The following is a 17,257-nucleotide window of genomic DNA, read 5'->3' on the forward strand; positions in this document are numbered from 1 at the left end:
CACTCATTTCTAAAAAGAACCGTTCTGCTCGTCTACAATTTGCCAGGGATCATTTAAACTGGTCGATACAGAAATTTAATACCGTCCTCTTTTCCGACGAATCCAAATACAATTTAAGAGGCCGTGATGGGAGAACATTTGTAAGACGACCAAAGGGAAAAAAATAGATCCAATGTACACAAATAAGACTGTAAAGTTTGGCCGTGGCAATATTATGGTATGGGAATGTTTTTCAGGGCAAGGTATGGGCCCAATTGATATTAAAAAAGATACCATGACAGGTATAGGATACAGAACCATATTAAACAATGTTATGTATCCATAAGCTGAGGAAAATATGCCCCTAGTTTGGAGATTCCAACACGACAACGACCCGAAACACACCTCTAGGGTTGTAGCCGAGTGGTTACAATCCAACGAGGTACGTGTTTCGAATTGGCCTGCCCAATCGCCAGATCTCAATCCCATAGAAAATCTATGGGAAATTGTAGATCGTAAAATAAGGACACAAAATTACACCAGGAAGGAAGATTTATCGGAGGCGGTTATAAGGGAATGGCAAAATATATTTAAATGGAGACCATTGACTCTTTAATTATTTCAATGCATCGTCGATGTGCAGCAGTTATAAAAAATAAGGGCTACCCAACAAAATATTGAGTTATTGCAAAGTTTAGACCATATTTGTTAAAATAATACCTAAGTTTCCATTGTTTTGTCAATGCCGTAATAAAGAAATCTTTGGTATAAATCAAGATCAGCGAAACAGCTTGCATTTTTATAATTTCTTTGGTGTTGATAGCTCTCATAATTAGAAGCACAAAAACGTTAATATTTTTCCCTGCTCTCTCTTAGTTTAAGAGTTATATGAATTTAAAGTCAATACATATAATAGTACATTTCTCATATATTTGGAAAACAAACTGATCGTTATGGGTATCATTGAATAGTGCTTCACAATACCTTTAATATGATATATAATATGGTACAGTTTATTGATATTGTGAACCAAAAATTTCTTTTTGATTTTATATGATAGTACTTCAGAAAATTTTGATATACAGAAAAAGTGATTTTAGCGAAGCCGGTGTTCGATACACCCCAGAGTTAAAAGTCCCTTCACCCGGCCGAAGGCCGGCAACACAGAAAATGTGAATATTAACAGAAAAAAATTAATGAAAATATAAACTGTTACGCGGATCTTGATTTGTTCCATAAAAGTATACAAATAAAATACTACAAAAAGTTAAAATTTTTAAAAAAATTATTTCAGATTTTAGGCCACTAATGAAATATTTGGAAAAGTTTCCATTGTTTTGTCAACCACTGTATATGCACAGAGAACACAGATTCATGATAGCAACCGAATTTGTTGCCAATCGAATGATTCTACCGTAGTGACTGAATTTTACTGTAGTGCCTACAATATGTTAAAAGGGGTAACACAAGTTGTTTGGTTGCTTTAACCGAAATTCTTCTTTGCCAACTGACTTTCTGTTGATAGAACCGAAAAGTTCTATGTGTGCAACCAAATATCATTCGATTGGCAACAAATTCGGTTGCTATCACGAATCAGTTTTCTCTGTGTACTTACTTGTTGGTTCTAAGACTAATATTTCGATATGTTATTGGATGTATGAAACAAATCGTAGTCGGGTGCGGCATGGTCTGGACAATAATGCGGGTGAGGCAATACTTCCCAACCAATTTATTATAAATAGTTTTTAACATGTATTGCAACATGTGGCCGATCGCTATGATGATGGAATATTACGATTTCATTCTGGACGTTTTTTGGCCAATGCTCGCTTCAAACGAATCAGTTGCTTTCTGTACAGGTTCCCTGTGATGGTCTGGTTAGATTTCAGCAGCTCAGGACCCTTTTGCTCCCACCGAATACAGAGAATTACCTTAGAGCCCATGGATATTTCACTATAATATAGTAGTAGCAGCACCGCCCTCTTTTAGTCACTTTACTTTTTAGATGTTGTTGTCACAAAATTATTATTTCCAATTAATGAATCAACACAACAATTGCACACACCAACACGTCTATTTTTTTATTGCGGATTTTTATTTTAATTATTTCAATACTTGTGATGATTATTCCACCTTATAGGGGAAAAAATATCAAAATATAACAAATATCTTGATTTCTTCTTTATTATATCTTCGCAAATTATTAGATTGATATTTTTAGTTTTTTCTAATTCCACTTTTCTTCCACCAACAATAACATCCTCCCCCTTCGACTTACTTGTAACAACTAAATTATGACGAAGAAATTTCATTGAAACATTGTGTTTGATTTCCATAAAAACAAATTCTGCGACAGAAAACCTCTTCAAACAGTCACCTCACACGAACACACGTAAACCTTACCTGACTGACAGTTTGACTTTTCCCTGCTTCACCATGACTGACAAACACACCATGTAAATTAGATGGGGTGTTTGAAAGGTCTGACTGACAAGCAGGATGTTGCAGCGCTGCCATTGGCAAAAATACAAAATACAACTCTGTATAAATGAATTAGAAGGAATCAGTGTTGCCACAACCTCAAAATATTTCTAACAAAGTTTGTTTAAAAAAAGTAACCGAAATGCAAAAAAAGTAACCAACAAAATTTATTGGAAACGTAGTTTTTAGATTTTTTTTAAATATGAACAGAAGAAGTATGAATATATTTAATTCATTTTACACAGGTTTTTATACTTCAAGATAAAGTTTCAACATTTACAATGTTTTTGGTTCTTATTAATCGCAAAATCGACGGAAATAATTTTAATCTATATATATAAAAAGAGTAACGTTACTGACTGACTGACTGACTGATTCATCATCGCACAGCCCAAACGGCTGAAGCTAGAATCACGAAATTTTAACTGTGGGTTCCTCCCTCCCCAAAACGATCCGATAAGAAGGGATTTTTGGAAATTCGAACGTTTAGGGGGTAAAAAAGGGTAAAAACGGGTAAATTCGGTAACCTTATATCTTCAAAACTAATAAAGATACAAAAAAACTTAAAGTTGCATGTTACTCCATTCAAAAAATAAGCTGACAGGTGTTTCGTACTTTTTCAAAATTCGAAACTTTTAGGGGAGAAAACGGGTAAAAACTGTATTTTGGTACTTTTTTTGCACCCTATGTATCTTTTAAACCAATAAACATATAAACAAATTTTAAATCGCATTCTTTACTTTTCAAAAAATAAAAAACATAAGTTTGGTACTTTTTGGAAATTCGAACCCTTAAGGGATAAAAATTGTGTTTATTTTTGGTACTTTTTCATAAAATATGTTTTTCTATAATTTGACATAGGCATACGAATATTTTATTATGAGCTCCCACCACGATACAGAAATTTATTTGAATTAAATTTTACCAAAGCAATGGGGATAAAAAAGGTACCAAAAAGGGGATAAAATCGGAAAATACATTTTATTGAAATTATTAAGCCAATTTTGATAATTTTTTTAACACTGGTTCCTGGATTCATACAAAAATTAACTAACAGGGTGTTATTTGGAACTCGAGTGCCAAGGTGTATATTGGGCCAAATCCGGGTAAACAGTTTGGTACTTTTTTAAAACATATTTTTTCTTGGGCACATTAACACAGATTTTAATATTTTGAGACATGTCTGTAGCATAAACAATTTTGGCAAAATGGAATATTTTTAAAGGTCGAACTTGAGGGGTGTTCAGGAAGAAAAGGGAAATTGGTACTTTTCCCCTAATGGTACTTTTTTAATATTTTAAATTATTGCACTTATCGACATTAAAGTTAGCTGATTTGTATCTGAGTGAAGTTTGTGTTAGGCATAGGGTATAATATTTAGGTACCAAAATGTGTGAACAGAACTATAGGTACTTTTTTGAAATTTCTATAACAATGGACTTAGAAACATGAAATTAAACATATATGGTCCTAAGTGAGTGATAATTCTAGGGGGAGACTTTTTGGTACTTTTTCTTTATTGGAATGGTACTTTTTGTAATTTCTTCACCAATGAACCTAGAAACATAAAATAAAGCTTATATATAAACCGAGTGAGTAGGAAACCACAAGTGTGGGTTTTTTGGTACTTTTTCTATATTCTAATGGTACTTTTTTTGAATTTTCTATAACTATGGACTTAGAAATATGAAATTAAGCATATATGGTCCTAAGTAAGTGAGAATTCTAGGGGGAGACTTTTTGGTACTTTTTCTTTATTCGATTGGTACTTTTTGTAATTTTTTCACCAATGAACCTAGAAACATGAAATAAAGCTTATATGGAACCGAGTGAGTGGGAAACCACAATTGTGGGGTTTATGGTACTTTTTCTATATTCTAATGGTACTTTTTGAATTTTCTACAATAAAGGACCTAGAAACATGAAATTAAGCGTATATGGTCCTATGTGAGTGAAAATTCAAGCGGATACTTCATGGTACTTTTTTTTATTATAATGGTACTTTTTTTTAATTTTCTATAACAATGGACTTAGAAACATGAAATTAAGCATACACGGTCCTAAGTCAATGAGAATTCTAGGGAGAGATTTTTGGTACTTTTTTTTAATCGAATGGTACTTTTTGTAATTTCTTCACCAATGAACCTAGAAACATGAAATAAAGCTTACATGGGCCAGAGTGGGTGGGCATCTACAAGTGACTGCTTTTTGGTACTTTTTCTATATTATAATGGTACTTGCACCTAGAAATATGTAATTAAGCGTATATGGTCCTATGTGAATTAAAATTTAGCGGATACTTCATGGTACTTTTTCTTTATTATAATGGTACTTTTTTTAATTTTGTATAACAATGGACTTAGAAACATGAAATTAAGCATACACGGTCCTAAGTCAGTGAGAATTCTAGGGGGAGACTTTTTGGTACTTTTTCTCTATTCGAATGGTACTTTTTGTAATTTCTTCACCAATGAACCTAGAAACATGAAGTAAAGCTTATATGGACCGGAATGAGTGGGAATCCACAAGTGCCTGATTTTTGGTACTTTTTGTATATTGTAGCGGTACTTTTTGAATTTTCTGTAATAATGGCCATAAAAATATGAAATTAATCGTATATGTTCTAAAGTTAGTGAGAATTCTAGGGATAGACTTTTTGGTACTTTTTCTTTATTCGAATGGTACTTTTTGTAATTTCTTCACCAATTAACCTAAAACCATGAAATTAAGCTTATATGGGAGTGAGTGGGAAACCACAAGTGGGGGCTTTTTGGTACTTTTTATATATTCTAATGGTACTTTATGAATTTTCTGTAATAATGGACATAGAAATATGAAATTAGGCGTCTATGGTCCCAAGTGAGTGGAAATTCAAGGCGCTTGGTACTTTTTCTTTGTTCTCATACGTACTTTTGTGAATTTACTATAATAATGGACCTAGCGTTTCCAAAAAACCAAAGAATTTCAAAACCGCGGTTTCGTTTTTTTTTGGGTTTTGTAATAATTTTTAAATCTAATCAAGGTTCTAGTTCATGTGCAAATTTTGATCTAAATGTTTTTTCTAATAATAATGGATTTTCTTTTCGAGCTGTAGACTTTGATGAGCTAATTGCTGCCTTGCAATCAATTAAATCCGACGCTATTGGCTGTGATGGTATATCAGTTAAATTTCTGAAATTAGTTTTTCCCTATATTGGGACTTATATTTTGCATCTAGTCAATAATATTATTACTACTTGTACATTTCCTTTAGGTTGGAAAATTGGTAGAGTAGTGCCTATAAGGAAGGTCGGTGAATCTAATGAAATTTCAAACTTACGCCCGATTTCTATTCTACCTGTTATATCAAAAATCGTGGAGGTTCTGCTGAAAAATCAGTTAACAGATTATATTGATGAAATTTCATTTTTTAGTGATGCGCAATATGGTTTTAGAAATGGTAGAAATACGACATCTCTTTTATTAGGAATGACTGATACTATAAGGCAATCTTTGAGCCATGGTAATTATAATGTTCTTTTATCAATGGACCTTACCAAAGCATTTGACAAAGTTGATTATAGCATCTTAATTTCAAAACTACATAGAAATCTAGGTCTCTCATTGTCATCCTGTAAACTTTTATATTCATATCTTATGAATCGATATCAGTATGTCTCGATTGGTGATAAAGTATCGCGTATTTTACCCGTTACAAGTGGTGTACCTCAGGGTTCGGTCCTTGGACCCATATTATTTAATATTTACATTAATGACATTTTTGGAGATTTTGACAATATTCCGTCTTGTATTCCATTTGCATATGCAGATGATTTGTTTTTTCTTTTTTGTGGTGAAAGACAATTTTTTGATGTAACGCAACAGATGATTAATTACATTACTTCTAATATAAGTAATTGGCTTCGAAATAACATGTTACTCGTAAACACTTTGAAAACAAAAGTTATGGTTTTTGGTTTACCTTTGGCGAAATTTTCCCTGACCATTGATGGTAGTTCAATTCAAATTGTTGATCATATCAAATGTCTTGGATTGTGGTTGGACAATAAGCTTAATTTTGACAGACATATCAATTTTGTTATATCCAGGGTGAATTACGCATTACGAAGGATTTATAATACTAATTTGATTTTACCTATGTATATAAAAATAATAATAATTCATTCATTAGTTATGCCCATATTTTTGTACGGCATTGAAATATACAGTGGTACCTTAGGATATAACATTAAAAAACTCACCAAATTGTTTAATAGAGTAATTCGTTACCTCTTCTCTTTACGACGTCGTACTCATGTATCGGTGTATGTTTGTAGGTTTTTAAAATGTTCATTTTTAAACTATATAAAATCTAGACTTTTATTCTGTTTTTATAACATGTTCAGAAATGGAAATATTTCACGGATGATTTCATTTTTTTCTTTTAGTCGATCTATTCGCAATCGCCAAATTTTAATACCAAGACTGACATCAATTTTGGAACGCTCATTCCATGTGCGAGTAGCTAGGATATTTAATAGTTTGCCAAATTCTCTTAAAACATTTGAATATTCGTATAATACCTTTAAAAGCAAAATTCTTAATTATCTTGAAAATAATGATTTTTATTAACTATGTATAACTAATTGATACAGTATGCAATTGAGATTTGTTTTTGTTTGGTTTTTTATTTATCTCTATCTATACTATTTATTTTTCTGTCTAATATTTGTATACCCTAGTTTTTAAGATTAGATATAAGTTTTCTAAATTTTTATTATATCATTATTATTAAAAAATTTTTTGCAATGTAGCTTTTTTTAAAAAAAAGTGGAAAATTTGTTAACTATATATGGCCCATTGGGCTCAGTTATAATTGTATAATAATAATAAAAATAGAAAAAAAAAAAAAAAAAAAAAAATATTAATTGTTATAGAAACAAAATTAGTTGATAATATAGGAAAGGCTATACAAATTTAAAATTCAAAATTGACGGGTTATGGTTTAGTGAATGCGAATTCAGAAGTGATAATCAATGGTACTATTTGTTTATTGCAATGGTACTTTTTGAATATTTTATAATAATTTTAGGCACACATGATTTTAAATGAATTTGAATTCACAAAAGGTGACTTTAGTGGTAACTTTCTTTTGCATTTTCTATAATAAGGGACCCAGAAATATGAAATTAGACATTTACAATTAGATTCACAAAGGGAGACTTAATAGTACTATTTCATTCTTCTAATTGGGGTGGCGAAGCGCACCGGGTCTGCTAGTTAGAAATATTTTTTTTACAATTTTTGTTATTTTTCTATTTTACACAATTATTTTTACTGAATGTAAATCTTTTAATTGTACTTTATTTTGTCTAACCTCTACATATGAAATACCTGACTTGAACATAGTAGTAGTGGCATAGTTTATCAAATATTACACTTTTTCTGTTGTTTTACTAAACAATATCTTACTTGCGATACTGTATAGAGCAAGACTATTTTATAATTTTTATAAAATAAATTATTAATGAAATTTTTGACAAATAAAACGAATTTGGCGTTAAAAGGTTATACGGGAATACAAAATTAATATTTTAGTAAAATTGTTTTTATGCAAAATTCCCAATTTTATTGATAAATTCACTGAAATTTATTGTTGGGGGATAATTTGTTTGAAATTGAAATATCATTGTCTCATGTAAATACAGTTTTATTACTTCTTTACATTTTGGTTTGGTCGAAAAATATAATTGATAAAACATATTATTATATAATTTTTGGACAGCTCTTGTTTTTAAAGTATCGCGGTTTTATTTTGTTTGGTTATTCTATATACATAGTTTTTTCTTATTGGTTGAATATTGCTTAAAATGGAAATAATGTATAATTAAATATATATGTATTAGGGTATTCGAATAAGAGATTTTAACTTGTTCGACTAATGCGATCACACATTTAAAATTAATTGAATTATTCGAATAATTTTTTTTTTTTTTTTAAAGTAAAGAATGAAGTTTTGATGTAGGTTTTTTAATATTTTATTGTTAAAGAAAAACAAAAATAACGTTAATGTTAACAATTCAAGTATTGATAATGTTAAAATAAAAAAACATTAGAAAACAAAGGACATCATTAAATTTTCATCAGAAATATTCTGATCAGATTCCCTCCCGTACAATCTACAAAACAATTGACTAGCAAACCCTTTAGTTTCCGTTTTGAAGCTATGCTTTGAGATATGGACATATCCTGAAATCATGTACAATAAAAACGTATTAAAAACTTTTTTATGTCGTTCATTAATTCGGGTTTTAAAATGAGTAACTAATTCTTTAGTAAATGAATTATTCACTTTTTCTAAATTATTTATAACAAATTGTATTATACCCTCAAGATCTATCAATTGCTTAATCAAGTGGTCTTAGGGAGTTACACAAATATATCCAAAGTTTGATATCATTGTCAACGCAATCATTATAAAAATGTCATCCTCAATATCACTTTCGACGACCGTTTCAAAATCACATTCGACATCAGTTGTGTTGAAATACTTTAATCTAAGTTAATATTTTGATTATTAATTGAGATTCTGCTAATATTTCGCCAGCATATGTTCATGTATATACGCTAAAATTTCAGTTCCGAAATCAATTATAAAAACATTAAGCCTTTTTTTTAGTAAATAATAAATATTTTATTCCGTACCTTTTATTTTCATTGGGTCAAGTCCTAAATTAAAAATTGTTAAGGACTTATATTTAGAATTGCAACTTCTAGAACAAATATTTATAGGAGCTATCGTACCACCCATCTGCAGTGATCGAAATACTCCCTTTAACTTTAGTTATTTGTCGAATTTCAGAAACAATACAATTTCAATTTTTGTAAGTTTATTACTTATTTAAATTTGGAATTATGAAAAAAAATTTTAAGCAATTTAATAAATTTAAATATATTTGTAAATTTATTCGTTTTATTCGATTATTCTACATAAAATTATTCGAATTATTCGTTATTCGAAGATGGCAATTGTTATATTGTTCGAATAATTAATTATTCGATTAATCGAACGATCATTACTCGAATAAATACCGTAATATGTATGCACAAATATATTTTTTTCTATAAAGTTTTCTTGATATTATCACTTTGATAAAAATTTCACCAAAAACGCTGTATTTTATGTTTTGAAAAATTTTTTGAAAAAGTAACCAAAATGAAAAATAGATAACCATCTACACATAAGAATTTAAAAAATAACCAATTTTTTTGGTTGTAAAGAATAACCAAAACGGCAACACTGGAAGAAATTATAAAAAAAACAAATAAGAAAAAAATTATTTTGTTATTTTCTTTTTGTCACGTATTCGCAATAACACAGGGTTGGTTAATTTAAACATAGAACCGGAAAAATACAACTCTGTTTAACAGAGCTAATAATAACCAAAAAAAAAAATTTTCACAAACGCACATTCATCCATAATTTTTCAACACTTTTATAATACGCGCAAATTTCACAAAATCTATGTATAATTTTATGTTTTCTGCTTTTTGCACATTCTTTTTATAATTTTTAATAGGTTTTTTCGATTTTTTGAACAAAACTTACCAGAATTTTAACAAAATTAACTTTTCACTTGCGAAGAAAATCTAATCGACGCAGACACACCAAAGAACCACAGTTGTAATAAAAAGTAGCAGATTGCTTTCTTGTCTGATTCATACAACACTCTACACACAAACCTGTATATTTCTTATAAGACTATTTCATACTAAAAACCACCCAACCCCCCACCAATTCAGGCGGAAAACAAACCAATGGTATATTAATTAATTAATTATACTTTTCGACTTTTTTCAGGAAAAAGTCGATTGTTCGAACAATCGACTTATAGAACCCTAGTGGTCGAAATCGACTTTATGGTCGGAAAAGGGTCGAATAATCGATTATGTTATCTAAAAAGTCGAATAGTCAATAAAAGTCGACTTTTTAGATTGTTAAAAACAAATTTTTAATTGCAATTTTGTACACTTGCATTTTTTGTAGTGTATGCTAATATACTTAAATAATAAATAATGCTTTTTTCTACACAAAATTCTTACAACATTCTTCTAACTATTATCGCCTTGATAAATTTAATTTTTATTGCTAAACATTACAAAAGGAGCATTAATAAATGTAGAAACCATGTATTTTTTTTACAAAAAATTGTAAAAAGTTGAAAAATGTCTAAAATTGTCGAAAATAGTAGAAAAAAGTCGATTATCTAAGAAGTCGTAAGTTCAAAAAGTCGACTTTTCATAAATAAATTTCGAAAAGTCGACTTTTTAAAAAACGGAAAAAGTCGAATTTTTGTTTCAGCTATAGAACCCTGGTGGATACGATTATTTCATTATCCTAGGCTTGGCAACCCCTTAGCTGACAAAAAGCAACTGCAGCCAACTTCATTGTATACTTTTAATAAAAAAATTCTTGTTTTCTTGTAGCAAGTGTTTATAATATATAGAAAAAAATACAAATTTGAAGAATCTTCATAAAATATCACCTAAAAATGTCTAGCGATTCTAACCGGGAGGAAAACCAACAAAGCGACGACACCGCTAAAAATGATAAAAAGCCGCTGACATTTAAAGACTGGAAAATGTTAAAGGAAAGTCAGAATAAACCCAATGAAAAATCGCAAAATTCTGTAACTAAAACTAAAAACAGTAAAAAAAGTAATGGTAATGCTAGGATAGATAATATAAATAATTATAAAAATAATGGCTTTAATGGACCTAGAGGCTTCAATTGCCAGGAAGTGCCGAACTTTTTCGCCGGTAACTATGACATGCCAGGAATGAATAATTTTAATAATAACAATGGTATGCAGAATTTTAACAATAACTTTGGCATGCGATCAAATAATAATAATTTTGGCCCATCAAATAATGTTTTTAATAAACCAAACGACTTTGGTTTTAATAACTTTAATGTTGGCAATAACTACAACAATAGATCGAACAATTTTGGTGGTAATAACTTCAACAACGGATTTAACAACTTCAATGGACCTAATAATTTCGGAAATGGTCGCAATAGGTTTAATGGTCCTAGTAATGGTAATAATCTGGACTTGCCTGGCAATTTTTTCGCTTCCGATGGCATTTACCGTCAAAAGGATTTGATGCAAAAACCTTTGCCTGATATCAACCCATTTAGAAATGATTGGAAAGCGGAACAATTGTTACAGGAATTTGACAAATCTCGTTACACCAAAGATTATAAAAATAAAAAGGGAAACAAAAATAAAGCTGAATCTAAAAAATCCACCTCAACATCTAACAACAACAATCAAAGGGGTCAGGGTAATAAATTACATAATAATGAGCCTAAAATATATATTCCCAATCCCAAAGCCAAGATAGATGGCAAACCGTACATACCTATACCAAAATTACCCGAGGAAAACCTCAACATATCCAAGGATGAGAAAAAACAACAATGGAAAGAATATCGGGATGCTATGAAGCCTTTTAAAAATCGAGAATTTTACAATGCCAAGCGTGTTGTACAACGCTTAGGGAAACTCGATCCCAGCGAACTGGAAGAAAAACAAATTATCAGATTGGCAAATGCCCGAGAAATAATGGCGAACCATAAAGCTCGTTTAACCGAGAAATATCCAAAATATGTAAAAGCGGATGATGATTCCAATGAGCTAGGTGAATTGTTTCTACTAAATAGAAGATATGGTAAGCCGGTGACCAAGCCTCTGCAAAATGATGGTAATTTTGGTGAAAGTGATGATGATTTTGAATCGGGTAGAAAAATTGTAGGCGGTTATATGGGATTTGTGCCGGGTGGCATGCTGCAGCATCAAGACCAACGATTATCCACGTATTAAATTTAATAAAGATTAATGGTATTATGTAAACAAAAATAATGAAAAATAAGTACCAATAAAATGTTTAATAATTTAAGAACAAAATTGTATATTTTTAATAATTTTCTTTAACATAATTTTATTTTTTTTAACATTTTGCCAAACAAACTAAACCAACAACCTAATTCGTTTTACCAGTAATTTCTTGCCCCACTGATTCTCCCAGCAGCTCACGTCGTTTCTGTTTGCCTCTCAATATTGCCGCTTTGAAGAGGTCACAATAAAGTTCCACAGCCGCTGGTGAATCATCATTGCCAGGTACTGGGTAGGCTATTAAATTTGGATTACAGTTGGAATCGACTATACCCACCGTGGGTATGGCCATTTTGGCGGCATCTCTCACAGCCACATGTTGATTCAAAACATTGTTTTGTGTATTAAGGAAAATGCATAAATCAGGCAAACGCGTTACAGCACCAAATTGCACATTGGCGTTTGTGAATATACCGCCACGCCAAAATCTTGTATGAGAAAACTCTCCCGCCTCCATAGCTTTTTTCTCTACCAAATGGGCATTCAAGGCATTACGATTGAAGAAGCATATAATGCCATCCCTAAAAGCAATGTGAGCAGTTATATTTAAAGCGTCACGCAAATGTGAGGCTGTTTTATCCAAATCGAAAATTAAATGACCCAAACGACTGCCATATATGTAGGGACGCATGCGATCGTCTAAGGAGCCCTCTTTGTGTCCGTAATGTACTCTGGCGTTGAACAAATCGCGTATTGTGAATAAATTGTGCACTTGGAAGTAGTCGGGTTGCTTCAAAATACGTTGTTCAATCACCGCTATGTCTTCACTTTCAGGTTGTGTTTGTTCGCTGGCCACTGCTGTTGATTGTGATCGCAATTGGCGTAACACCGGCCATCTGCAAACTATTTGTGGACATTAGATGTATCATCATGATTGCTTAATACTTTTATTAATAACTTACCATTTCTAAGCGATTGTGTTAACATTTTTTCCAAATTTTTTCCAAGTTTTTCCACACAATTTGCTCGCCAGTCGTAGGAATTATTCAATTGACATTTGCGAAGGCGAATTCATATATTCGCCTTTAAAGAGCAGTAATAGAAAGTGCTGCCATATCAATTTACATTGGGGGTGTGAAGTTGAAATGACATTCACAACTTAATAATAAAACGTGTGTAAATCAGAACAAGGAATTAATTATTTTCTGTTGTTAATATAAGTAAATATATACTTTTTATACTTTATTAATGAAAAAATGCAAATTTTTAAACCTTTTTTTGGATTGTGACCAATAATTAAAAAAAAATTCCGAAGTAAAATTTAGAGATTGAGTCCTAATATTTAATCTGGCACCTTTCGATATAACATCTCTGTTATATTTGGAACAGCTGTTAAATCACGATGTTGCCATATTAATTTCATAGTTTTTGACACAATTTCTAATAAATTACAAACAAAAAAGATTTTCTTTTCTTTATTATTTTCTGCTGATTTCGCTAAAATTTTCCAAAATTTTTCGAACCTAAACGAATAACATAGTGAAATAAATAAATTATGATTAGGCTACTTTAAAAGAAATATATAAGTTTATAAAATAACTGGACACAGCAAAAATTAAATATCATGGCCAGTAACAATCATTTTGAGACACCCACAATTGCCTCAAATTCATCAGCAAACACGGAATTTTATGATGCAGAAAGTAACGATGGAAACGACACATGTTGTGTCTTTAAAAGTTTAGAGGAAATAGAAATTATCAATACAACTAAGGAGGGATCCTTAGAGGAAGACTACAGCTGCGCTAAATGTGGCAGAAGTTTGAAGGAGTTAATGGCAAAGGAAAAACTAAAACAAAAAGGTAAATACTAAATTATTGTTAAATAAGTACTGCTAAATTTGAGTAAATGTCTTTTTTCTATATTTTTAGAAACTAACGCAAACGCGTTAGATAATATAAACACACTAGCCGACACCGAACCCATTGCAACACCAGAACAATTAACAAATAATACTAGTAATGATTCTCGTGCATTAGAATCGATTTCTGAAAGTGATTCATTTAACACACCAGAACTATCGAAAGAGTCCGTGTTAGACGTTTCGCAAGAACAAACAACGACGGTAGCAAATAATACATTGAACACAACAAATTCCCTTAATAGTGCCGAAAGTGCTCTATTGCAAGATCCCATATGGCGTGGCCATAAAAAACATATTTTCATATTGAGTGAGGCTGGCAAACCCATCTACTCCCTACATGGTAGTGAAGATAAATTGGCGATTTTGTTTGGTATCATACAGGCTCTAGTGAGTTTTGTGGAAAATACTCAAGATATTTTAACGTCCATACATGCCCGTGGCATACAGTTTGTGTTTATGATTAAAAGCCATTTGATATTTGTGGCCGCTTCCCGGACAAATATGAGTGTTACACAATTGCAAATGCAGTTAAAGTAAGTATGGTTTTAATGTTATATGATTTATAGAATCGCTATTTTGTTTAAGAAAATCCATTTTTGGTGAAAAAATTGTGTCTTTAATGAAAAAATTGGTTTTAGTGAAAAAGCTGTTTTTTTTAGTAGAAAATCGTTTTTATTTAGTGAAAATTTTTTTTTTATTAAAAAATAGTTTTTTTTTTGGAAAATCCTTTTTTTTAGTGAAAAATCAGATTTGAATGAAAAATCGGTTTTTAATGAAAAATCGAGTTTTTAGTGAAAATTGATTTTTTAATAAAAAAATAGATTATTTTAATAAAAAATCAAGTTTTTAGTGAAATATCGTTTTTTTTTGCGAAATCCGATTTTTAGTGAAAATTCGGGTTTTTTGGTTTATTAGTGAAAACCCCGTTTTTAGTAAAATCCAATTTTTTAATAAAAAATAGAGTTTTTTTTTAACCCCGTTTTTAGTAAAATCAAATTTTAAGTGAAAAGCAACCTCAGTTTTTTTATTTTAGCGGAAAATCGATTTTAAAACATTTTTTTTTAATATTTGTCTAAAGTATAAATTAGTTTTTTCTAATTTTGAATTTATTAAGCAAAATTTCTCTATTCTTTATTTTAGCGATGTTCACAATCAAATTCTTTCAACCCTAACCTTTACACAATTATCGAAAATTTTCCAGCATCGTAAGAATTTCGACCTCCGGCGTCTGTTGGAGGGTAGTGAGCGCTTAATTAACAATCTGTTGTTGAACGACAGTAGCAATAAAAAGGTAACGAATAACGTTTTTACATTTCTCACCAATTCGATAAGATGCCTGCCCATGCAGACATCAGCACGTTCGAGTATAGTGAGCGCCATAAAGGATAATTGTGGTAAAATTAAGAATTTAGTCTTTGCTATACTGATAGCAAAGAATCGCTTAATATGTTTGTTGCGCATGAAGAAGTATTCAATACACCAGTCGGATTTAAGGTGAGTGTGTAAAATTTTTGCTACTTTCATATGATTTATATTTATATTTTCCTTCCAGATTAATATTCAATTTAATCGATAGCACTGAATCTTTCAAAAGCTCAGAAAACTGGACTCCCATTTGTTTGCCCAAATTTGATATGAATGGTTATTTACATGCTCATGTTTCGTACCTGGAGGATGAATGTCCGGCCTGTCTACTATTGCTCACTGTCGATCGTGACGATTTCTTTACTCTATCGAGTGCTAAAAAAGCAATTACTGAAAAAATGAAACGTTCTCAATGTCTGGAGACCATACATGAGTCAGTGGAACATTTAACAAATCCAAAATATCAATTAAATTCACACAACATTGGCATAACCGAATTAAGACATTTCATTTACAAACCCAAATCCACTGCTCAAGTTCTCTGTTCGGAATTAATACCGCCCTATACATCTCTAGAAGAATTTGAACGTTTAGAGGGTATTTACTGTGATCTATTGGAACGGGTTCATCATTCGGCCAGACCGTTGAAATTAATATTCGAAGCTAAAAGTAGTGAAGTAATATTGGCCTGGTCCACCGCTACCTATGAGCTTTATGCCGTTTTTGAGCCTCTAACCAGGAAGAGCACCGTTATTAAGAACGTTGACAAATTGATTAAATGGATTGATAAGGAATATGACACCTATTTTATACGTACCCATCCAACATTCTGATTATGGTGTTGGTGGCTGATGTTTGCCATTTTATAGTGAACACAAAAACAAGTATTCATTTAAACTCAATTGAAAGTATACAAATTAAAACAAGCAATTAAACAAATTCAAGTATTCTTAATTGTTTCCAATTATAACCCATAAATCTGGTCTGCCAATGAAATCTACTTGCTGTGGCTCATGCTACGAAATTCTGTACATTTAAAAGAAAATTTATCATAAAATAAAAGTGAGTGTGTCAATACGTGTGTATGGAAAATTATGTATTTTAAATAAAATGTAAATAAATATTAATCTGTTATAATTTCTTATTTACTGTTAATAGATTTCAAGAAATCAAAATCAAAACTAGTTAATCAAGAAACCACAAATACAGATTTGAAAGTTTTAAATAGCAAACAAGTGAATCCGGTTATCACAGGTAATTTTTTTAAGTTAAGAATAAAAAAAGGAAAGATTACTCATTAGGAAAGTGGTGTATGACTATTTAAATAAACATTTAATCGTTATTTGGTCCTTGGAACCAAATGTATCATGTAATTGAAACAGAAACAACAGCACAATTTAACTGCTAAAGACGAACAACCACTCCATACTTAACAAGTAACAAAGCTGTATTCGGCTGTGCCGAATCTTATATATTATACTTTCAAATATAAGCTTTAAATATTTTTAGGTAAATTCGAATTTTTTTTTTAATTTTTAAAAAAAAATTTTAAAATTTATGAAAAAAAAATTTTTTGTTAAAAAAAATTCGGGTTAAAAAATATTTTTCCCGATTTTGACCCATTGTAGTT

General features: G+C 30.6%; 4 protein-coding genes across 5 annotated transcripts in view; 2 read left to right on the top strand and 2 right to left on the bottom strand.

The window, feature by feature from the left end:
• mxt (Eukaryotic translation initiation factor mextil) overlaps positions 1-10,187 on the bottom strand; it is a 28,649-nt gene extending 18,462 nt beyond the window's left edge. For both annotated transcript variants that reach the window (XM_065502353.1, XM_065502351.1), the window contains exon 1: positions 10,049-10,187. The gene's annotated coding sequence lies outside the window, so the exon portion shown is untranslated. The remainder of the gene's footprint in view (positions 1-10,048) is intronic.
• A 750-nt stretch (positions 10,188-10,937) lies between these two features.
• Positions 10,938-12,410, top strand: LOC135951185 (GATA zinc finger domain-containing protein 14). The gene has a single exon (XM_065500781.1). The coding sequence runs from the start codon at positions 10,992-10,994 to the stop codon at positions 12,324-12,326; it is 1,335 nt and encodes a 444-aa protein (XP_065356853.1). The 5' UTR covers positions 10,938-10,991; the 3' UTR covers positions 12,327-12,410.
• On the bottom strand, positions 12,390-13,422 carry mRpS2 (mitochondrial ribosomal protein S2). The gene is made up of 2 exons (XM_065500782.1): positions 13,301-13,422; positions 12,390-13,241 (listed from the first exon to the last, which is right to left on the bottom strand). The coding sequence occupies exons 1-2, from the start codon at positions 13,323-13,325 to the stop codon at positions 12,487-12,489; spliced, it is 780 nt and encodes a 259-aa protein (XP_065356854.1). The 5' UTR covers positions 13,326-13,422; the 3' UTR covers positions 12,390-12,486.
• A 344-nt stretch (positions 13,423-13,766) lies between these two features.
• Positions 13,767-16,754, top strand: Mon1 (vacuolar fusion protein MON1 homolog). The gene is made up of 4 exons (XM_065501205.1): positions 13,767-14,200; positions 14,270-14,795; positions 15,403-15,756; positions 15,815-16,754. The coding sequence occupies exons 1-4, from the start codon at positions 13,963-13,965 to the stop codon at positions 16,458-16,460; spliced, it is 1,764 nt and encodes a 587-aa protein (XP_065357277.1). The 5' UTR covers positions 13,767-13,962; the 3' UTR covers positions 16,461-16,754.
• Positions 16,755-17,257: the final 503 nt, after the last annotated feature.

Source organism: Calliphora vicina, chromosome 2 (assembly GCF_958450345.1).
Source record: "Calliphora vicina chromosome 2, idCalVici1.1, whole genome shotgun sequence".
Classification (NCBI taxonomy): Eukaryota; Metazoa; Arthropoda; class Insecta; order Diptera; family Calliphoridae; genus Calliphora; species Calliphora vicina.